General features: G+C 35.9%; 2 protein-coding genes, 1 long non-coding RNA gene and 2 other non-coding genes across 6 annotated transcripts; 4 read left to right on the top strand and 1 right to left on the bottom strand.

Annotated features, from left to right (window-relative positions):
• The first annotated feature begins 7,070 nt into the window (after positions 1–7,070).
• On the top strand, positions 7,071–9,686 carry LOC121993260 (multiple organellar RNA editing factor 9, chloroplastic-like). 2 transcript variants are annotated; one of them, XM_042547986.1, is made up of 4 exons: positions 7,071–7,499; positions 8,957–9,054; positions 9,136–9,201; positions 9,302–9,686. In XM_042547986.1, the coding sequence occupies exons 1-4, from the start codon at positions 7,117–7,119 to the stop codon at positions 9,472–9,474; spliced, it is 720 nt and encodes a 239-aa protein (XP_042403920.1). In that variant the 5' UTR covers positions 7,071–7,116; the 3' UTR covers positions 9,475–9,686. The 2 variants fall into 2 exon arrangements, with proteins under 2 accessions (XP_042403920.1, XP_042403919.1); XM_042547985.1 differs by having other exon boundaries at positions 8,957–9,201.
• Positions 9,687–10,016: 330 nt separating this feature from the next.
• On the bottom strand, positions 10,017–11,974 carry LOC121993258 (protein DELETION OF SUV3 SUPPRESSOR 1(I)-like). Its single transcript, XM_042547984.1, has 2 exons — positions 11,780–11,974; positions 10,017–10,320 (listed from the first exon to the last, which is right to left on the bottom strand). Exons 1-2 carry the CDS (start codon positions 11,871–11,873, stop codon positions 10,193–10,195), a joined length of 222 nt encoding a protein of 73 aa, XP_042403918.1. The 5' UTR covers positions 11,874–11,974; the 3' UTR covers positions 10,017–10,192.
• A 125-nt stretch (positions 11,975–12,099) lies between these two features.
• LOC121993259 lies at positions 12,100–14,543 on the top strand. The gene is made up of 2 exons (XR_006115146.1): positions 12,100–12,311; positions 14,286–14,543. It is a non-coding gene; the product is annotated as an uncharacterized LOC121993259 (long non-coding RNA).
• LOC121993452 lies at positions 12,996–13,099 on the top strand. Its single transcript, XR_006115295.1, has one exon. It is a non-coding gene; the product is annotated as a small nucleolar RNA Z157/R69/R10 (small nucleolar RNA).
• Positions 13,271–13,393, top strand: LOC121993463. The gene has a single exon (XR_006115305.1). It is a non-coding gene; the product is annotated as a small nucleolar RNA snoR80 (small nucleolar RNA).
• Positions 14,544–23,668: the final 9,125 nt, after the last annotated feature.

Below are 23,668 nucleotides of genomic sequence, written 5' to 3'. Positions count from 1 at the left end.
CCATAAAAAAACTGCTTTAAGAGTGAAAACTGTCTTCGATAAGCATCATAGACTCCATCAACTCCTTCCCACAATCGTTGCAAATCTTCAACTAGCACCTCCAGATAAACATCTATATCGTTTCTAGGTTGCTTAGGCCCTGAAATGAGCATAGTTAGCATGATGTATTTCCTCTTCATGCACATGTTTGGAGGTAGATTATAGTTGACCAACATGATTGGCCAGCATCTGTACCGACTACTAAGGTTGCTATGAGGATTCATACCATCAGCTGCAAGTGCTAGGCGAAGATTTCTTGGCTCACTTTCAAAATCGGGCCACATATGATCCACTAACTTCCATGATGGTGAATCAACTGGATGACGTAATTGACTAGCAACTCTTGTAGAATTTGCATGCCATGTTAAATTTCTTGAGGTCTCTAAAGATTTAAACATGCGCTTAAATCTTGGTATGGGAGGGAAATGCCAAACCACCTTAGCAGGAACACCTTTCTTTTCAACCTTGTTTTTTGTCAGCTTCCACCGTGACAAACCACATTTAGGGCAGCTTATGCAATTTTTATATTTCTTCTTATAAAGAATGCAATCATTGGAACAAGTATGAATTTTTTCATGAGTCAACGCCAAACAACTCAATGTCTTTTTTACATCATACATTGAGGATGGTAGATTGTGATCATTTGGCAGCATATCCCTAAAATCCAATAGTAGATATGAAAGTAGAGCATCACTCATTCCATGTCTTGCTTTGGTATTGCACAATTTCACAAGTGCACTCAACTTTGTGTAACGTTGGCATCCCTTGTACAACGGCTTTTCTGATTCCTCCAAAAATTTCATAAACGCTTCAGGATTTTCTATATAGTTATCATACACTGCTTCACACATATGAGCGGTCTCAAAGTTGTCATAATCATTATTAATTGGCTCCTGGTTGACACTCCATTTTACTTTATCATCTTTAGCAGGCTCACCATGCTAAATCCAATTCACGTAATTTTGACTAAAATCATTGAAATAAAGATGCTCTAAAATGGACTTAATCAGCCTTTTTTTTTTTTTTTTAAGATTGATACATTTACAACAAGGACAATGAATGTCATTGGGGTCAATATTCGGATTCTGTAAACAATCTCTAATGAACTGTTCCACACCCACCTCATATTGTTTGGACCTTCTATCCAAGTATATCCAGGATTTATCCATTTCAATCATGCAAAATTTCCAAACAAATGGGTCAAAATCTGAAGATATTAAAGTGAATAAATAAAAGTTAAAAAATACTACATGCAACTTAAAATGTAAAATGCATGGAACTTCAATTTGTGAAATCTAATACAAGTAAGAAGAGACAGACCAAAGAGGTTGGTGTGTGGTATGAAGAAAAATTTATTAAAATTAACATACTAATCTCTAATAGTATTAAGTTGTTTATAATATGTGTTGGTTAACAAAAGAGTGATCAATAGTTTATAATTGCATTGTAAATAACAATATAGATTTGTAAATACATAATTGCATTGTAGAGAGAGCTATAAAATGGTCAACCTACATTGCATAACATTTCTCTAATGGATAAACAATCATGATACTTAATTCATAAATTGTACAAGTGTTAGAATAATCATATAATGATTTGTAATGAAGCTTTTAGCCAACGGGGGTTGTCTAATCGGATGACAATACAAGAGTGCTATGTGTTGCTTCAAGTTATACAAAGTAGAGATGACCTAAACTCCTATATCTTACATAGAGGTTGCTTGAAACTAATTACCAAAAAAAAGAATTTTTATCACTATATATAGGGCTAATTTATGTTTTTCCAAAAAATGGGTTGTTATAATTAAGATTCCAACTCTTACGTTAATAGAAAGTGAGAAATAGGCCTTCATTTCTTGTATTTCAATCATATGGAGAGGAATCTACAATTCATATTTTATCTAATAAACCATAAATATAAGTTGCTGGTCAATTACCATAAACCAAGTGTAGTTATCACGGTGGAAGTCCATTTTTAAGGGTTGGTCAATTACCATAAACACAAGACAGAATTGATACAAGTTGCTAGTCAATTACCATAAAGATTAATACATTTTTTTGTCTTAAAAAAGGGCTGGTTAAGTCAATTTTTATCTAATAAACCATAGATACAAGAGTGAAAAAGCAAGTGTAGTTGGAAAAGAGCTTTGTTCTTATGTATTGTGTCATTCTAAATGTTCAATTAACAATCACTCAAACATTACAAATTGACAGATCAAAAAATAAAAGACAGAATTGACGTATTCAGAATTTTTCTAGAGTTGAACAATACAAATGACATAATTCATCCTAAAATTGCCAAATAGTTGGGATCATAATTGTCAAAATTAAGATTGATACTGAAATCAGATAGTCAAAACATGTCAATGTTGATCATATTGAATGGTAGAGTATGATGATGGTTTTGTGGCACTTGGTCTAGCCAGTGAAAAATTGAGAATAATAGCAACGGTAAATAATTAATCAAGACAATTTGTGAGTGATTGATTGCAAGGCCAGTGACAAAGACTTGCCTGCTCAAACTCATTCATTCTAAGGTTAATCGAGACCAAGAGTAGAATGACAAAGTTGAAGAAGATAGGAGTTGTGATTGGGTGAATCGTTATTTTTTCAACAAACAAATAAAATAAAAAGAAGAGATATCCATAGGAAGAACATTAATGGCACAACATAGGAAAGAAGGGGTCGAGAAGGAAAAAACCTAGTGTCGGGTGACTCTCGGCGTCAGGGAGAAAATGCCGAAGGAGAAGCTATTGTCTCGCGTCAGGGAGAAACACCGAAGGAGGAGGTAGCCGTCGGGGGAGGGGCACGAAGGAGAAGGCTAGCTAGTTTCGGATGGTTGTCGTGCGAAAGGGAGAAATCGCTCACTCATCGTGCGTCGGGGAGAAAGGGATTAGGAGAAAATGCGAGAAGAAAAAACGCAGAGTTTAGGGTTCGGTGAAAAACGCAGAGTTTATAATAAACCAATTCAACTTTTAATCAACTATAACACCAATATTAATCCATTTAACTTATTATTTCATCAATTATCTATATAAAATTTATTTTATAACTTATTACTTCTCTGAATATATATTATGAAGTAAAAAATCAGATAAAATTAGAAGTGAGGTCCACGTTTTTAAACCTATAAAGTATAAAATTGTATTACTACATCAAATTTATTATCGAAGTTGACTATCATATATTACTTCGCAATTGCTGATTGTCGAAGTAAACAGTGGCGAAGTCTATTGTCCAGTGTCTGGTCAACCTTGACCCATTTGGACTTTTCATCCTGTGCCAAGTGTCTGGTCAACCTTGACCCACTTAGACTTACCGTCTCGTGCCAAGTGTCCGGTCCTCCATAACCTACTTGGACTTTTAAACACCATATGTTCGGTCAGTCTTGACTCACCTCGATTTCTATATGCCTGGCTTGACTCACCAGGACTTTTTACCACTTGCTTCACTTACCAAGATTTTCCTCTACCTAGCTTCACTCACTAGGGCTTTTCACCTGGCTCACTCATCAAGACTTTTTCCACTGCCTAACTTCACTTACTAGGGTTTTTCACCTGACTTCACTCACCAGGACTTTTTACCACCTGTCTAGCTTCACACACTAGGACTTTTCAGCTGTCAGACTTCACTCACCAAGACTTATCACACCAAGTGTCCAATCAACATTGATCGACTTGAATTTTCTTCTTCTTCCAACCTTTCTGTTAGTCTTGCCCTTGCCTAACCTCTAGTTAGAACTTTCTATCCAAGTATTCGGTCAACCTTGACCTACTTGACTCTTCTAGTCAACTTTTGACCGTCAATATCTCATATGGATAATTACACTTGCAATTTCAATACATTGTTAAATATCAAAATTCAACCATTAAGACTCAAACTCAAGCTTAGTCAACCTGATCAATCTTGACCCAAGGAAAATTACACAAACAACTATGTTACAGCAAGTCAAAAAAAATAGCTAGAGCTATTAAACAGTGCATAATTCTACTACAATTTATACAAATTCTCAGCCACCGAAAGGAGTCCTTTTGAGATAGTGTCGGGGGAGCAGCCAACAACTCCTGTGGAGATAGCCAAGCAAAAAATCTGGGGGAAAATACCTTACAGGATATAAATATGCCAGAGAAAAGTAAGAGTTGCTTGAGGAAGCCCAAGAGAGTTTGAGGAGAGTTGAAAAAAAATATGAAGAAGTATGTTGATCAAAGGCGAAGACCTTTCAAATTTTCTACTGGGGATAAAGTGTTATTGAAACTTACTCCTGAAATCTAGAAGAGAATCAATAGCAAGACTATTCATAGAGGATTAATTATCAAGTATGACAGACCTTTCGAGATCATGGAGAAAGTTAGTAATATAACTTATAGGTTGAATTTATTTGAAAGGCTAAAGATGTATCCTATATTTTATGTAAGTTTTTTTAAGAAGTTTCATGCAGATAAAATATATCCATAAAAAAGAAGTGCCAATAGAGCTCCGCTAGTTGTGAGGAAGCAATTCATCAATGATATTGAAGAAATTAAACCTTGTATCACAGAACCTTTAAAATTAGTACGAAATAGAAGGGCAGAATTCTTGATTCTTTAGAAGGGAAAACTTGAATCGGAGGCTACTTGGGGAATGGATATTATACTTTGGCAATTTGAAAAGTAAATTGAGGCATACATGCAGAAGCGTTCGACGAGGACGTCGAGTTCTTTTGGTGGGGGAGGTTTGTCAGCTCTCTAACTCGATAGCAAGGCTAGACATAAGGATTGAACCGTTGCTCCATTGATCCAACTTATTGGGCATGTGCATATGACATGCCGAGTAGTGATAGGATTTGTGGCAACACGCGGTGGCTGCCCAAGTACAAGTCGAGCGGGAGGTCGACTTGATTGTGACAAACAGATGCAAGGATTACGTAATAGGTTTGAGTATTTAGCTAAAGCAAGTTTGTAGGAAATGCAAGCAATGACACGCGATGAGCACATGCAATGTAGCATGACAGATGGAGTAGCAAGGGGGTTGTTTCAACTAAGTCCATGGAGCCGCGCATGAGCCAATTACAAAGGTGCTGGCTGATCTTTTGCACGGTGCTAAAACAGCAAATGATATAGACAAAAAGCAAAAAGTTTGTACATATGGAATGATAGTTTAAAAAGACTATCATGGAATCGTTTGTAACCGCCAAGCAACAGCTGCCTATGTATTATAAACAAGCAACGTTGGGCAATGGCAAGGCAAAGAGGAAGACGTGAGCAAATACGTAAAGAGTCCACTTTGTAGCCTATCATTTATTGTTGTGAATATAAAGGTTGTGAGATTATTTTTTGTTGTGCCTTTATCTCGTGTATTTTATTGTCTCTGTGACACATTTGTGGGTAAAATTAAGTACAGGACTTGACGACCGCATCAGAAAATTTCTAATATAGAAATTGACTCTGTGACAACTACCATCATGTGGTTGTTGGTCGTTTTGATCTTCTTTTATCGGTTATGACATCCTTATATATATATATATATGTAGCCATGTTACTTAAATATTTGATAATCATATAATTAAGTTACATGAACTGCTCAGATATATTGTTTGATAAAGCTCTAATAGTAACAAGGTTTGTAATGAGTTATGGGCACCAAGCTTAATTTTTTGATTGAAAATTTAGTTTTCATTAATCGAATATGGACATGATCAATTAATATCTAAAATTGTTCAAGTAATACAGGTTAGTCTAATATGATCGAAAATTTTGACTCACGTGAATTTACTTCATAGTCACGAATAAACAAATGCTAACTCGAGTATTTGTGAACATATTGTGAAACCATATAAATAGTGATAAGAAATTGATGAGAATTAATTTTGCTGTAAAATAAATTTTAAATAATACATCTTACACATGTGACTGCTATACCAATTTTAACCAATGCATTTGAAAAAGAATAATTTTAGCAAATTTATACATTGGGACTGCAAAACATGTTATCATCATATTTTTTAGGGTTAATAATTTTAAGCCCCTGAATTTCATAGCAAGTTACATTTTACCTCCCTCTATTTAAAAAATTACATTTAACCCCCCTTTGCTATGAAGTAAAAAAGGAAAAAAGTAAATGACCAAAATAACCCTAACCTTAACCAAATTTGATTTATATATAGGCCTAAAATTTCACTTGTTCCTAGAAAAAATATTCTCACAAAATTCATACATGCACTAGTATAAACAACAGAAAACATTAACTCTGAAAGGGATAATAAGTCAAAAACTTATTTTACCAAATAAAAAAGAGTCAAGATTCTAAATTAATGAATGAAAATTAAATGAAGATGGAACAAAATTTATCATTAAAAATTAAAATGAAGATCCTTTGACGATTTAGAAAAAAATCATCCTTTTAATTTTTGTCCAAAAGTAAATTTTCATTTCAAGACGTTGAAATGAAAATTTACTTTTGGGCAAAAATTAAAAGGATGACTTTTTTTTAAATCCTAAATGGTCTTCATTTTGATTTTTAATGATAAATTTTGTTTCGTTTTGAAATGAAAATTTACTTTTGGACAAAAATTAAAAGGATGATTTTTTTCTAAATCGTCAAAGGATCTTCATTTTGATTTTTAATGATAAATTTTGTTTTATCTTCATTTAATTTTGATTCATTAATTTAGAATTCAGAGTTACTGTTTTTCTGTTATTTATACTGGTGCATATATAAATTTTATGAGGATATTTTTTTTAGGAACAAATAAGATTTAAGACTTATATATAAATCAGGTTGAGTTATGGTTAAATTTTATGGTTTTGTGGGATTTTTTTATTTTTCTTTTTCTTTTAGAAGTCTTATTTAGGTTAGGGTTATTTTGGTTATTTATGATTTTTTCCTTTTTACTTCATGTCAAAGGGGGGTTGAGTATAATTTTTAAAATAGAGGGGGGTAAAATGCAACTTGCTATAAAATTCAGGGGGCTTAAAGTTATTAACCCTATTTTTTTTTTTTTTTACTTTTTTAAAAATCTTGTATATTAATAATTACACCCTAACCAAAACCTTATCTACCTCTTCCCCTATCGCTCCCTTCTTCAAGCTCCTCGCTAATGGCGATGGCGAGCTCTTCCTCAGCGCTCATTTTCCTAAAACCCGTACACACCTCTCCTCCTCCAACCCGTCCTCTTCTGCTCCCTCCTCCCGTCCCGACTCCCCCTCGCGCCGTCTTCGCCTCCTCCCTCCGCCACGCCGTCGACGGCCCTCGCTCCTTCAGCCGTCGCACAGCCTATACGATCCGCGCGACTGCTGTTGGTTCTGACTACTCGTCTAGGAGGGGAGGCGGTAGCAGCGACGAACCCAGGGAGACGATCCTGCTTCCGGGTTGCGATTATAACCATTGGCTCATCGTGATGGAGTTTCCTAAGGATCCAGCGCCCACGCGGGAGCAGATGATCGACACCTATCTAAACACCCTTGCTACTGTCCTTGGAAGGTAAACTTAACTCGGTTCTTTCAAATTTTGTCCAGCCTTCTGAATTTAGGTCATAATACAATTGGGGGAAAATGGGTGCCAATTTCTCGAGTATTATAGGCTTATGACATTTGCCCGAAAACCATTTGTACAACACTTTGGCACTGACATGGAATGATGCTTGTATATTTCATGTAATCCAGTTTGGTTTATAAACTTCTTAACCTATTTATTATACAATAATCAAATTAGATGCATTGGTAAGATTACTAAATAATCTGCTTAGTATTAAGATTACTTAAAATAGAATTATCCAAAAAAATTAAAAATGAAGAAGAAGAAAAAATAAGACTTGGATGCAATTGAAGAATACTCAACCTCAAGAACCGTTGATGCATCGGTCAGAATTAGATGGGTACAATTGAAGATGATTGATGAGTTAGCTTTTCAGTGAGCGGAATAGCTCTTTCTGACTATAGATTAAGCAAGTGGGTGTGTGGATAAATACATGTTGGGTTTAGTTTGGTCAGGATAGACTTGGGTCTGGTTGAGTTTGCCCGAATAGAATGTAGTCTAGCCAAAGTGGTTCAGTATCCAGTGGATTCATCTGAATTGGTTGCACTTTGGATCTAGTATGGGGTTTGATTTAGTTTGCCCAATTGGATATAGTCTGGCTGAATTAGCTCAGGGTCCTATCCAATCTAGAATGGTTGGTTTTAGCTTTTAGACTTTGGTATGACTTTTGAAATTGAAGAAATGGACTTCCCTCACCATGAATGAGGTTCTTTTCTCTCCCTCTGCTAAGAGCAGATGGCTGCCAAGAGCTACAAGAAACTACAAAAGTCTTAGAAAAAGTGTTAAAACAACTGGAGCACTCCCCTTTTATAGGCCCCAGAGTGTGTACTCCAATCTCCTCTTTCGCGATGAACTGTGTTTGCGTTGTTATTCTCTAGGTCGTGCATGTGCTGCTCATCGAGCAATGTTTAAGTTAGTGATAATTTTATCCACATTATGTATATATATGCACATTAGCTAGTTTACAGCGAATAGATTTTTCTCCACTTTTTTTTTAATCAATATACAGATGTTGATTAGCACAGCCTTAGAGAAACTGGTGTTTGTTTAGACAAATTGTTGCATAGGAGGTTTTTGCACTTCCGATCCTCTATTTACTTGTAACAGCCAGTCGTCTAATTTATCCCATTACCCTTGGAATAGCAGGTTGATCAATGAAGATCATATAGCTGATTCAGTTTGCTAGGTTTTGATCAATGAATAAATATTGCACAATATTCACATAAGATGGTAAATTTAAATGTGGCAGAACTAATTCAAACAAATTGCTGCTTTTTTGCTATTATCATATGGCATTTGCGTTTTAGATGGCTGCTGGCATGTAAAGTTTCTTGCCATTAGGTTGCATATAAAGTCATTGCTCATTTAAATTAGTCACATGCCTTTGTTTTGTTGCCTTGCAGCATGGAAGAAGCTAAGCAAAACATGTATGCTTTTAGTACAACAACCTATACTGGTTTCCAGTGTACCGTATCTGAAGAAATATCAGAAAAGTTCAAGGGTATCCTTAGTTCTGTGAGAATTTACCTGTATTTTGAAAGTTCATCTATAATGCATGTTCAATGTTTTTGCTATCTTGCAGGATTACCGGGTGTTCTTTGGGTACTACCTGATTCATATATCGATGTTAAGAACAAAGATTATGGAGGTTAGTTAATGTACAAGCATTCAGAGTTATTTTCTGTCACCGTGTGTTCATGGCCTTATGAGCAAAATTTTCTTTTCTATTTTTTGTTGGTTGTTTTCAGGTGACAAATATATAAACGGGGAGATAATCCCATGCACTTATCCTACTTATCAACCAAAGCAACGCAGCTCAAAGAATGAAAGCCGAAAATATGTGAGACGGAGGGATGGCCCCCCGCCTGAGCGCAGAAGAGCAGGTGGAGAACCCTCTCAGGCTGGATCCGCCTCTGCCTGAGTAATGCAGTACACTGCTTGGGAATTTAGTCTCAGTTGGTTAATTTCGCTCTTTCGTAAGTTATAGTTATCATGTTGAAGGTCTTGAAGTTGAGATCCATGAACAACTCATTTTATGTTACTTTTATGTAAGCTGACTAATGAAACTGATTACTATGTTATTTCCGTGTCGATGACGGTTTGGTCGATATAGTTTGATTATATTTATCCTAATTATGCCCCAGCCTACCTACTTACCTACATAAGATCAGATTAAAGTATTTTTAGAGACCTATTGTTGTGCATGCGCATTTTGTGTCACATTGTTTATGTATTATAGGATTAATTCGAATAGACGATCATATGCAAATACTTACTGATATCTTCAATATTGAAGTCTTCATGTTTTCCACAATCATGAATCCTTGCATAGTCGTGAAAAACATCGACCTTTCCAATTGTTCACATGAAGTCCGCTCCAAAATTACATTTTTAGGATTATTGTTTATGACTATATTTAGCCAATTACGATCAAGCAATTCCAGTAAAAAGACATCCGAAAAATTTTAAAAAAAACTATTAAAAAGCATGCCAGGCTTACGAAAGTAAAGTGTAGCTTAAACAAGTTGGAAAGTCTAGTGCCAGGATATTTCGGTATCAACCAAAATGCAAAGAAATAAAGACATCATGTTTGTGCATTTCATAAGACCATCTAAGTGAATGAAAATTGTAAGATAATTTTAACTCTTCTCTGATTTGCTTTCAAGCTCCTTTCTAAGTTGCAGCGAAAAGTCGTCATTCACATCATCATCATCCCAATCATCTTCCCACTGTTGCATAGTTTCTTCGCCTTCTCCCTTCTCCCATTCTGCAACAAGTCCATTACAGTGGAGCAGTGATCCCCATTGTTCGGAGTGATTAAAAGAAAAGAAAAAACAGAACATTTCACACCATTAAATCAACAAAAGTCTAATTCCATATATTATACATTCTCTTATTTAATAAAGAGCGACTTCATCAAGTAGCAAATGAAAATATTACAATATCTTTTATCAGCATAGGTAGAAATCTTGATGGCGCCCATTTTAAACAATTGGGGTTACTATTGATCACAAGCAAAATACTAGGGCAAACTTCAAAAGAACACAATATAACACATCTGAAGTAATAAACATTACCGCAGAATAATTTCTAATCAATCTATTACAAATTACAATCTCATAATGTATAGCAGAATTAGATTACAATCAAAAGGACTAGTTACCAACCGAAGGAATCAATTTCCACCATCCTATCTCATCAGCCTATCCAAAGCCCATCCAACCAGATTGCTAGATGGAGCCAGTGGATACAACTTAGTAGTGGCAGTGTAAAATAATTAGAAATTCTTGATAGTCTTTTTGTACAATGACTTCTTGAATTGTAGGATAAAAAATCTATAGACTAATTTGGCCATCACCTAATATCCGCTGATAGTGTTTAAAGGCTACTCATTTACAATTAACAAAGTCAATCGTTCTTCTCCTATCCATAGAATTCATGACTTCTTTACATAATCTTTCTAAGCGACAAGGAAAAACAATGAACATGAACAAAAGTCCACTAAAATATTATGCACTTAGAATAAATCTTATTCTATGACAGGGATTCAAATGGCTTCCATGAGCTCTGCCTCTTGCATCTCATTTTTTCTACAAGACGCTTTGTGGATTGACACATAATTTTATGAATGCCATAACTGCTAACCTTTAGTTTGAGGCAAGTATTATGGAATAGCAAAAACCCACCCTATAACCATCAGCCACCTTACTAACAACTTATAACAGTCATATCGATTATTATGTTTAATGTATTCACACCAGTTCATGATGTGTCAATCCACAAAGCATAGGATGTACTTCATTGCATAGAAATGCATAGGATTTTCTTACCTCGGTTAAGATAAATCATTTTAGAGTTTAAATGGAAAATTTTGCAAAAGTAGTTGTTATATTAGTTTATCCAGAAATGCCTTTCTAGATGATTTCAAATAACTTAAATCTAACCTTCAAAAGTTCCTAAAGGGGTGATTACAGATAAACAATCAAACATAAAATCATCAAGAAGGATATATCACATATCAGATAGCCATATCTATCAAAAACGATGAGAAGGTTCGAGTACATGTAGAACTGATGGAAAAAGTTTACAAACTCTAAATTGACCTAATCGCAACCCTAGACAGGTTAAGAAAAGCCAATAAGAAAACGACTAAAACTAGCATGCGCAGAACAGCATAAAAAAAAAGGGGGAAATAAGTCTACACGGGTAAACCCTAAAAATTTTACCTTCCCCGATCTCGAACTCTTCGAATTCGTCGTCGTCGTCGAAGAGGTCGACCTTAGGCACTTCCGCAGCCGCAGGTTTGGTTTCCGTCGCCATCGAAGAACGAAGGTGAGAGATCAAAACCGACAAATTCGTCCGCGAGACGATGGGGCTGAAAGGAAGAACCCAGAAAGTTGCTTCTGCCGGAAGAAAGAGATGCGGAGGTGTGGGTATTTTAGTCCTTTCAATAGCCAGATTGCAATAGAAAACACGAATTAATTTTAAATTGATGAATTTATATTATTTAATTATTTTAATTTTTTAAATCCGGTAACATGTCAAAAGTAGTAATATGGATATTTTTGGATTATAAATAAAAATAACCAAGAACACATCTCGTTCGTCCATCTCAGTTTAAATGCCCTTAGGGTTGGTCTCCAGCGTCTATAAATACGGGCGAACCCTAGTTGTACTCACAGGCAGGAGGACGCCACAGGGGAAACAACGTTGGGGAGCTGAGACAGGGAGTCGAGATATAGGGATATGAGGGCTAAGGTAAAAAAAAAAATACTTGTTCTTGTCATCTTGAGTTTAATTTCTCCTTTGGCCACTAAAACTACTTTTTGGATCTTTGGCTTTGTGCTCAATGTTCGGGCTTTGAGAATTTTTTCTATCTTGTATGCTCTTTTGGTGTTGATTTTTCTTTATTGTATGGATTTATGGAAGTGTATGAATGTAGACAAAAGAGATTTTGTTAGTTTGTTTGCCTAAACTACTTTTGTGTTCAAAAAACCTGACATTGTGTTCAATGTCTGGATTTTGATAGAAAATCTGTTGAGTTTTTTCGTTATTGTATTGATTTATGGAGTGTGGGCATCGAAAGTAAGTTTTTTTCTTTTGTTTGCTGAGAAAATAAGTTTTTTTTTAAAACTTTCATTCTTAAAGAATACTGTCTAGACTCCAGTTTTATTTTTAAACTGGAGTCCAGATCTCTAGCCATTATTACGTCCTAGAGGTTGATTTCTATCCCTTAGCTTTTTAATCACGTCCATTGCTTATTTATTAGCTTTCTTGTTTGTATCCAGGTTATATGTTATTTATTTACATTCTTCTTCACAAGTGAAAAATTTAAGTAGTGATTTGAATTTCCCTCAACTATTTTAGTTTGATCTGTTTTTATTTGTTGCTTGAATGCAAGTTTATAGTAATCACTATAAAATTCAGATTAAGCAGGAGTTTTATTGAGTAATGATGAGGCTTTTATGTGGACTAGAGTTTCTGATCTCCGGCCATTCTTATGTGTTGGAGATTGAAGACTAACCCTTGGCTGTCTGATCTCAATCCTGCAAAATTTACCTCAGTGGCATAGCTCTTAGATTCCTCTCGAGTACTATGAATTTGCTAATCATTTTACAGGATAGACAATCGAAGTAGTTCATTTTTTGTCAAGAGTCATCCATATCTATATATTCCTGTCTATTAATCTTAAATTTGTCTTCTTGATTGATCCCATTACCACTTCCGATGGTTATTTGTTCCTTCTGGTATAATGGCATGGGCGCCAAATTTAATGTGTGGTTATCCTGATTGGATGTTTAATTGTGTGTCATTTGATCCTAGAAATGCCATGTACATGCATATTATTTCTCTATTACTCTGCCCTTTTCCATTCATGATTGACCTGGGAATTTTTGAAGCAAATTCAGGCTTATGCAAACTTTGAAGGCCTGCTTTTTATGCTTTCGTCTGTGTAAATACTAACCACTTGTGGCCATTCTCTTTTGACATTTACATAAATTGTAGAATTTTTAAAATTATTAGCTTGATGGTTCAATTGGCCCAATTGGTCAAACTGATTGATTGATATTATTGCTATTTATCTATAATTTTATAAGTACCAAAGAAGTAATAAAATTTACATACAGCAGCTAAATGCATTGATATTGTGAAAATTTGAGTTTCTTTCCTTCAGTACAACTGTTCTAAAACTACTACAAGATTATGGTGATAGAATCCTTTTTGTGATTTTTCTTGTTTTGAATTTTACATCCAATTAGGTTAGAAAAAGATTGGCTCGCAGAAATTTTCTCAAATAGTGTTTTTTTTCTTCTTACTTTTATATCCAATTGGATTGGATCGGCCTCTAGTTTTATTTATCCTGTTGAACATGCTATTTCATTCTGGATTTAAAACACTGCATTTCAAAGTAGTCCTTTGTTATTTGATTGTAAAGGCTTATTTAATTCTTGCCTTTTGTATTCCGTGCAAATTGTTTTATTTGCTTTTTAAATTCAGTTCAAAGATATGTTTCTTGTTTAATTGTTAAACATTCAGTTTCATAGGTTTGATGATTCTTGTTTTTTTAAAGAATTCAGAGCAAGGACTATGATGAGTGATCTTATCTGCCTTTTTTTATTGTTGAATATGCCACAAATGCTTTTGTTATTTTTTTTTCACAAGATGGACCATGATGAGTGATCTTGATTTGCAGTGAGGTTGTATTTGTTATAATGATTTGACATTTTGCAGTGGAAGAAGAAGCGTATGCGCAGGCTGAAGAGGAAGCGCAGGAAGATGAGACAGAGATCCAAGTAGGAGGGTGAGCAGTTGCAGGAGTTCCTAATTTTAATTCTCGTCGGTTGCTGTTTGAATTGCTGGCACTAAACTTTAATTTTAATTCTTGGATATCCAATTTTTGAACTTCAGTTTTTGTTTATTAAAGTTAAAATTGTCTTCATTTAACTTTTGTCTTATATATGGAATCATGCTTGCGAGATGTTCATAGTATTGTTTTGTTTTTTAATTAGAATTGGTCTCGTGTGATAACTGATGTCTCTGCCCTTGAAGAGTAGGGTGGTAAAATTAGGACGACAAAGAAGCCAAACTAAGTTCTGAGGCCTTTAAACTTGTGTGATAAGATAATCAATTCAAGTCAAGCATAAAATAAATTAAGTCATTGAAATGATTGTTCAAGTTTGGTTTGATTTGTCTTTTATGAGTTTGGTTTGTTTAGATATTATTGAAGTTGTGTTGTTTAAGTTTATTTGAGTCAAGTTTAAGATGAATTAAGTCTTGTAATGAACATATAAATAATTTTTTTTTATCAAATTGAGAATTAAATTTGTTGATAAATATTTTATTAATTTACAATTCTCCCGAAATGGGACGTGCATTGGATCCATGAGGTTCTCTAAGATGATGGAGTGGTATGAGGGGAGCTCGTGCATGGCAAAGATGTCTGGAACTCTGACTGAGCACAACACTTGAAGTAGGGAAGCTTTTATGTATCGAGGATCTATCTTTTGGAGTACTTAATCGATCGAGAGGGCTAGAGACTTACAGATTCGACACGCACAAATACTAACTCGAAAATCCAAAAGATAAATACACGTACGGGAGAAGAGGAGAGAAAGATAAAAAAATTGACATTAAACTAATAAAAAGTTCTCATTTAGAAAAGCATCATTTTCAGTTATGGAAATGCCCTCCCCTGCCCTGCCTTTCCTCGATGCTCATTCTTCCTTATACAAGAGTTGATTCTGCAGTGCAGGAATAAAGTTACTCCTCCGGCAAAATGATTCTTAATTGACATCAGATATCTAATTTAAACCGATGAAAATGATTCTCTTATCATATCAATACAAAGGTGCATTAACTAGCTCATTGATACTATGATTCCTTTTTACAATATTTGCAGGAATAAATCCATGCACCTTCCATTTGCATGCTTAATTCATTTCAATCTATAAATAGAGACATGCTCAGTGATCAGCATACGCAGGATTAATTTCTGACTAGCTAGGATGGAAAGGAGGGGTGTATCTATCAATCTCGTGTTCTTGTTCCTTATCGTCGTGGCTTCAGGTTAGTTGCTTATTGTCTTCTTTTTGGTCCGAATGTTGAAGCTTAGTGTGCACTGTGTTCATTGCTGTGGTAGAGTTGTCGATCAGTGCTGATGCGAGTACGGTATGCTATCGCCGGAGCCGCAAGTATCCGGGATCGGATTGCTTCGAGGAGGAATGTAGTGCTGTGTGTAGGCAAATAGAGTGCTATGCGGGTGGCAAATGCAGCATAGGCTTTATGTGCATATGCTACAAGCCTAAATGTTGAAGGATGATGTGATTAGATGAGATGAGATGAGATGGGAAGCAAATGCTAATTAATAAATGAGGAACTATTGTTTGCATTTGATTTCCTTAACGTTTCCCATGTGGCGGGGACTGAACAAATATAACGAGTTTGAAAGACCATTTGTGAATTTTGTTTCACCTAAAACCAATAGACATAGGCATGCTTATTGATACAACCATTAAATTTGTTGGATATATGTGAATCGAAAAAAAAAAAGTGGAGAGAAAAGATGTTTCATTATGAATGGAATTTGTCTCATATTGATTAATTTATATTGATTCACAAGTATTTTAGTTATGGATAAATGTATGAGGAGATCCTTTCTCGGATGCGTAGGGAGTGTAAATTCAAGGTCGTGATTATACTGAACCAAGTTGACTCGTATACGAGCATGACTTACATACATCGAATGTCAGATTGGTCACCTTCATGTATCGAATGTCAGATAGGTCAGGACAAAATTTGTCCAAGTAAAATAACTAATATTTTAACAAGAAAATAATTCTTTTGTTTGTTGTTAATGTGTAACGGATGAATTAATTGTGAATCCATAACCGGCCGAGTGACAACGGTTGATCATTAATGGACAACGGCTTGCTTTTTGATATCGACAAGTAAAAACAATAAATGTTCATTAATCACACATTGATTGTTGCTTCTAGCACGACCTATGTACATCGAATGTTGGACCAATCGAGATAAAAATTTTTCAAGTGGAACACCTAATATTTTGCCACAAAAATAATTCTTTGCCTTGTTGTTGATGTGTAACAAATGAATTAATTGTGAATCCATAACCGATCGAGTGACAACGACCGACCATTAATAGTCGACAACTTACATTTTGATCTTAGCGAGTAAAGGCAATAAATGACCATTAATCGTGTTAGAGTGTATACTAAAAGCCTAGTTTTTGTAAACATTTATTTTGAAATAAAGAATCACATTGGTAAAAAATGTCTACATTTATATGTTAAGTGTAGTTGTTCAATTAATTTATATTGTAGATAACATGGTGTGTGGTGTCACGCACTACAAGAAAAAAGTCAAACAACAACGGTTTTTCACCGTTGTCGTAGGCCATTTTGAACTGTTGTTAAAGGCCGTGTTGTTAAAAGGGGTGGCAAAAGACAACAGTTTTTAACCGTTGTCTTTGAAGGCAAAGACAACATTTTTTACAACGGTGAAAAACTGTTGTCTTTTCCTTCAAAGACAACAGTTTTTCACCGTTGTCTTTGAGCGTCTACCTTTAATAACAGGGTCTTCAACAACAGTTTTAAACTATCTACGACAACGGTGAAAAATCGTTGTCTTTTTTAGAAAAAAAATAAAAAAAATTAATACACAATTTTCCAATATTATAAATTATTCAAAATACTAAATTTCAAAATAAAATTTAATATACAATTTTCTAACATTCAAAAATAATATTTATAACATTCTGAAGAAATTTCATAAGCAACCAACAAAATGATAACACTATTAAAACAAAGGTAGAACAATATAACACAAGATTTTCTACTTAGATGTCGGTGAAGAGGAGGGATTGCAACTCCTAGTGCTCCTTAATTTGTTAAAGTCTCTTCATTTTTTTAGCTTGTCGGCATTCTTCCCAATACTCTTGAGGACACCTAAAAAGAGTAGAATGAAATTATACAATCCTGTGCATAAGAACTATGTAATTCTAAGTGGTGGATCATGTATGTCACAAGTTCGCCACTAATTTTTTTGACCATTATGCACAGATTGTAGACAAGCATGAAAATAAGCAGAACCATAAATATAAGCGAATAAAGGATACCTTTCAATCTTCGAAATCTTCTTTTCTGGTTGGCCCGTCTCCTTTTCCTCTCTTCTTTTGTTAACTCTGCCTCTTCTTTGATGTTTCCTTTTCCATGAAAAATCTCCTCAGGGGCAAGCATAGTCGCATCTGAGACGACCAATGGAGCAACCTGCAAAACCATTGTATTTCAGTAACTCGAAACTATTTTTACCATAAACTAAAAGACAACTCCAAAAGATATTTTTACCTCTTCTATTGCTAGAGCAGGTACATTGACTTGTATAGACATATCCTCAATAACCTACATCATAACTTATGGTCGATCAAGAAATAAATACTAAAAGAATTAAACACTTGATAAGCTTTATTGCTAACCGGCTTTGTAAACGAAAGTCCAAGAATAAAAGGTTGTAAAGATAATTACTTAACACTTCTGTTAGATAAAAAAATAGAAATTAATTCCATAAGTTTGCCTAAACATAATGCTAGAGCACCGAGAAATGCACTTCCTAAATGTTGTTAAATTGTAAAATGAGTGATTTTAGCAAATAAACCTACTCCTGACAAACTATATATATTTTCACACATTTTCAGTAAAAATCTTACAACTAGCACATTTAATTGCTCTGCTTGCACTATTGTACAGTCACAAAGAATATTCTTCATCAGGCTGAAATCTAACTTTAGAATATCTTAATCATTTTAGTAAGGACTGAAGAGTGAAGAGCATTAGTTGATCATTAGTTGTTTTTGTTGTGTCCAAAAATAATTGGACCAATCACACTGCAAAAATTGTTGTAGAATTTAATATTCATTGGCGTGCTTAGCCATTCGAGGACTTTAATGTTCCATGTTCATACAATAAAAACTTCTGGCATGATGAAATCAAATGTAAAGCAACAGTATCTTTATGCCCTTCACAAGCCTAAAGCAACAAACAAGCAAACATATCATCCTTTGGCGCATACTCCATCTTACATTTTATAAGTATAAAGTTGGTAAATTAAGATATGACATACAACGATTGTACACACCAGAAGCTCTACTGATCTGACTAATCATGTCCACTTTATCAGCATCTCTACATGATGATGCATTTAATTAAATTCCAGATTCCACCCTAGTTCAGTAAATATTCTGAAACTTCCTACGTCCACATTATAAATTTTTCTTTCAACATTATAAGAACACTTTATAAATCTGACAACAGATACTTGGAGTAACTTGCACCAAAATACCACTGATTTTGATCAACAAGAATTCTGACAATAGCAGAAGCTTCAACAAATAAATGTTTATATGAGTTAGAAAATACTAGCGCCCTGCTGGATAAAAGTTTCAACAAGGAAAAGGGACATAGAAACACTAGACAGTGGATGCTATTATAAACACAATGTTCCAGATTGGGCCAAGATTATAATGAGTAACAACTCCCTGTCCTACGTCTCTTCCAATCCACAAATGAATTTAGAAAATAACAACTCAACATGAGAAATCCTTTGCAATTTCCAAAAAAAATCAATTGTCAAGAAACAACACTGCATAAGAGAAGAAACTTACCCAGGTTTAGAGTCGGTTTAGAAACAGCACTGCATCAAGTTTAAATACATTAGATATGACCATATCAGCTTCTTCAAGTTGATGAAGTCAAAGTTATGCTTCACATTTTGAAGCCATTACCTGCAATTGTGGGCATTATAAGAATACATTATTGTATTCTCTTATAATAACATTAACATGACATCCAAACTAATGAGATTAAGTGCTAGTATGAGTTTACAAATGATGAAGCATTTGCTCCTTCAGTGAAGGCAGCATCACTCTCCTTAAGGTCACTCTTCCAATCTACAACCTTTCGGGCTTCTGCACACATGTCCAAATGTCTTTCCATTGCTTGAAGCTCCCTAAATTCAACGGAATGTAAACTTAACCTAACAAGAGATGTTTCCTAGCATTCTCAACTTAACCTAACCTATTGACCAAAATAAACAGTTTTTTAGAAGAATGTATATTTCAGTATAAGATTTACTCATCAACATCATTTATCACAATGAGTCAAAAGAAAGAATAATGAAATTTAAAAGATAAACAAACTAAGCACAAAAAACAACAATTTCTTTTTCTTCTCAAGTTCTTGAGTTCATATAACATGATAAAAAACTTCACGTGTTATTATTTATTTCTCATCACAATATTTGTTGCAGTGTGGTCTACTAATCATAGTAAACAAAATAGACACTTGATTGTATGTCTAGAATTCAATTAATCATAAGTGCATCCGGAGCAACATTAATATATGGTAATAACAATGTTATTTTTTTTCTTTTCGGCAACACAAGGATATATTTTAATTACTGCAATTAATGGCACTCCAAGGCTATCTACCAATATTGTGAGTTAAAACAGACGAATGTAAGACAAATATATGGGTAGTAATTTGTTTAAAGCTGTTCAATCCTTGACAATTCTACAAAAAAATCTCTTTTATAATTTAGAATTGTGATCAAGCAAAATGACTGTAGTAAGGACAAGGGATTGATGTTGCAACTTTGAATAACAAATATAAACAATGCAAAAATCATAAGACAACTCTACCATAAAAAAAAGATGCAACCTTATCAATCAGAATAGAATTTGATAAAATTGAGATAGTTCTTCAATTATACCTATTAATTATGTAATAGAAGTATTCATAAATAAATTACATGTCATAATTAATAACAGCAGTGGGTGACTAGCTCCAAGGAAATGAATCATATGCAATTAAGCAATATCAATATCTCAGCATAACACTAGGACCAGTAGCAATCAATTTGCAAACTTGAATTAGAAAGAATGGAACATTTTTAAAGTGTTATTGTTAGGATCCTTCGTACGGCTAGAGAGGGGGGTGTGAATAGCCGACCCCAAATCGATCGCGTTTCTTCCTACAATTCGTTAGCGCAGCGGAAAAACAAACAAGGAAACGAAAACAAGAAGATCAAACCTCAACGCGTCGATGTAACGAGGTTCGGAGATGATACTCCTACTCCTCGGCGTGTCCGTAAGGTGGACGAAGCCTCTCAATCCGTCGGTGGATGAGTCCCCGGAGAACCGGCTAATAATATACTCCTTGTGGGTGGAGAAACCTCACCACAAAGTCTCTTGCAACAGCAAGATAAGTGTACAAGAAATACAGCAAGAAGCAAGAGCAATATGAATGTAAAAACAAACGCTAGCTTGCCTTCGACTGGTTTCCGTTGACGAAGCAGCAACTTCACGGAAGAGCGAGCAGCAGCAGCTGACCCAGTCGTAGAATGAAACTCACGCGAAGCTTCGGAGGAGCTCAACAAAGCTCAAGCACAGCAGCACTTAGAACAGGAAGAGGGAAGAAGCGTTATCGCGCAGCAGCAGCCCTCGATCCTTTATACCTGCGAAGAAAGCGAAGAAAACACAGAAGAGATCTAGCCGTTGCGACGCAACGGCTAGTGCCTGGATCGGTCAGGGGACCGATCAGGACCTATTCTGATCGGTCCCGGACGATCGCTTTCTTCACGAAAGCTGCCCACCTTCATGCGGGTTCGATCGGCGTGGACCGATCAAAGATGGATCGGTCTGACCGATCCCAACCTCAGCGACATCGTCTCTGATCGGTCCCCGCCGATCAGGACCTGATCGATGCGTGGACCGATCACCGCCTCTCTTTGCCTCTGTTGGCGATCGGTCACCGATCGATCAAGAATCGAACAGAGCTTGATGTCGATCGGTCACCGGACCGATCGAGGCAACATAGTCATTGGATCGGTCGGTGACCGATCCAGCTTTGGTTTGACCCAAACCAAGTCCCAAGACTTCAAACCAATATCCGGTCAACCTTGACCTATTGGTACTTCATCCCTAGCATCCGGTCACCCTTGACTGCTAGAACTCCTCGCCAAGTGTCCGGTCAATCCCTTTGACCTACTTGGACTTTCCAACACCGGAAGTCCGATCATCCAGATCTTTCCTTGCTTGGCTTCACTCACGGGACTTTCACCGCTTCACTCACCGGATTTCCAACCGCCTAACATCCCGATTAGGACTTTCTCGTCAGGCTTCACTCACCGGGACTTTCCCACCGCCTGGCTTCACTCACCGGGACTTTCCACACCGCCTAACATCCCAGTTAGGACTTTCTCATTCACCTAGCTTCACTCACTAGGATTTTCACCGGCTTCACTCATTTCCCCAATGCCCGGCTTCACTCACCAGGACTTTCACCTTCACCTAGCTTCACTCACTAGGATTTTTCCCCGTGCCAAACTCCCTGTTTGGACTTTCCACGTGCCAAGCTCCCTGCTTGGACTTTTCCGTGCCAAGTCTCCATACTTGGACTTTTCCGTGCCAAGTCTCCATACTTGGACTTTTCCAGTGCCAAGCTCCCTGCTTGGACTTTTCCGTGCCAAGTCTCCATACTTGGACTTTTCCCGAATCAGGTCAACCAGGTCAACCTTGACCTACGGTTGCACCAATAATCTCCCAAACATCTATTCTTGTCCCACATCAAGAATAGAACTCTCTCACGAGTGTCAAACATCAACATGCAACACAACTAGGTCAACCTTGACCTAAGGTTGCACCGACAATCTTCCCAAGTCAAACATCAAAATACAACTCGAGTCACGTCAACTCGAGTCGGGTCACCCAGGTCAACCTTGACCTAAGGTTGCACCAACAATCTCCCCCTTTTTGATGTTTGACAAAATCATAATCAAGTTAGGTTAACCCGATAACCTAACTTAGGTTTTCAATCATCTTCCAATGTCCAATGTTCTTTCCTTGAACATTCTCTGGACATTCTCCCCTTAGGTTAACCCGATAACCTAACTTGGGTTTTCTAATAATTCTCCCCCTTTTTGACACACATCAAAAAGTATTCCAATATTCTTCCTCGAACATTCCTTGACAAACTTCCCCTAGCTTAGGTTAAACCGATAACCTAACTTAGGTTCTCTAATAATCCTCCAATGAACACTCTCCCCTTTTTGACACACATCAAAAAGAAAAAGGAGGGTATCAAGGTCAAAAGTTTCTTCCTGATGAAAGTCCCATACCTTTCATTGAAACTCTTATTTTCCCTTTGATACTAAGCTCAACAATCCACTTAGTGATAATCCCATATCACTAATCCTCAAGGAGTAAAAACTCCCCCTAAAAGTCAACTCCCCTTGACTAATAGTTAAAACTCCCCCTAAAGGCCAACTCCCCTTGACCATTGCACCAACAATGTCTTGGAGAGTTTCAAACCTTTATAAATCTAAAAACCAACTTTCAGCCGAAATTTCAGACATGCAGTCGAATTTCAGCACATTGGCACACTATCAGACCTCACTGGATCGGTCACCAGACCGATCCACAGCACTCTGGATCGGTCCAGTGACCGATCCAGCCCTCCCTGGATCGGTCCAGCGACCGATCCAGACACTGATCACAGGGATTTCTGATTTTTCCTCTCCCGAAATTCAGAAACCCCTAATAAATTCCAGAAAATTCGAAAAATTGTGAAATTTTGAGGATACATTCCTCATATCATACACTATCATGGAAAAATAATTTTCTATGAAAATAGTTTCCATTTTCCAATCTTGATACAAAGTTCAAAAACTTTGAAATAGTTCAAGTTTAACTCAACTTTGTATCATAATGTTCAATGATGAATGCTATCACTAGGAAAGCTTCATCAAGGTTTTTCAAATCAATTTTAAAATGCTTTTAAAACCATTTGAATTTAGGACCATAATCTTAGGGCTAGATGTACATGACTTGTACACAAGCTTTCCCTATGATCCTCCATTTCTTGAATTAGGCTCATCTAGGTACAAGGACTATGCACCTTGATCCTAACTCATGATCCTAATATCCCACACACATCTAAGGTGTATCAAACCACATTCAAGTCAATTTGATGTGAGATATGGGTTAAGGTCAACTTAGGCTAAGTTCTCATGCATTTTCTAAACACCAGTTTGATCTCAATATC

Source organism: Zingiber officinale, chromosome 6B, assembly GCF_018446385.1.
Source record: "Zingiber officinale cultivar Zhangliang chromosome 6B, Zo_v1.1, whole genome shotgun sequence".
NCBI classification, from domain to species: domain Eukaryota; kingdom Viridiplantae; phylum Streptophyta; class Magnoliopsida; order Zingiberales; family Zingiberaceae; genus Zingiber; species Zingiber officinale.
The sequence above is the reverse complement of the archived record's forward strand: the minus strand, read 5'-3'. Positions and strand labels throughout refer to the sequence as shown.

Coding starts and splice junctions, on each gene's coding strand:
- LOC121993260 (XM_042547985.1), top strand. CDS start 7,117: ATGGCGATGGCGAGCTCTTCCTCAGCGCTCATTTTCCTAAAACCCGTA. Junction 7,500..8,956: donor CTTGCTACTGTCCTTGGAAG/GTAAACTTAACT, acceptor GTTGCCTTGCAG/CATGGAAGAAGCTAAGCAAA. Junction 9,202..9,301: donor TAAGAACAAAGATTATGGAG/GTTAGTTAATGT, acceptor GGTTGTTTTCAG/GTGACAAATATATAAACGGG.
- LOC121993258 (XM_042547984.1), bottom strand. CDS start 11,873: ATGGCGACGGAAACCAAACCTGCGGCTGCGGAAGTGCCTAAGGTCGAC. Junction 10,321..11,779: donor AGAGTTCGAGATCGGGGAAG/GTAAAATTTTTA, acceptor GACTTGTTGCAG/AATGGGAGAAGGGAGAAGGC.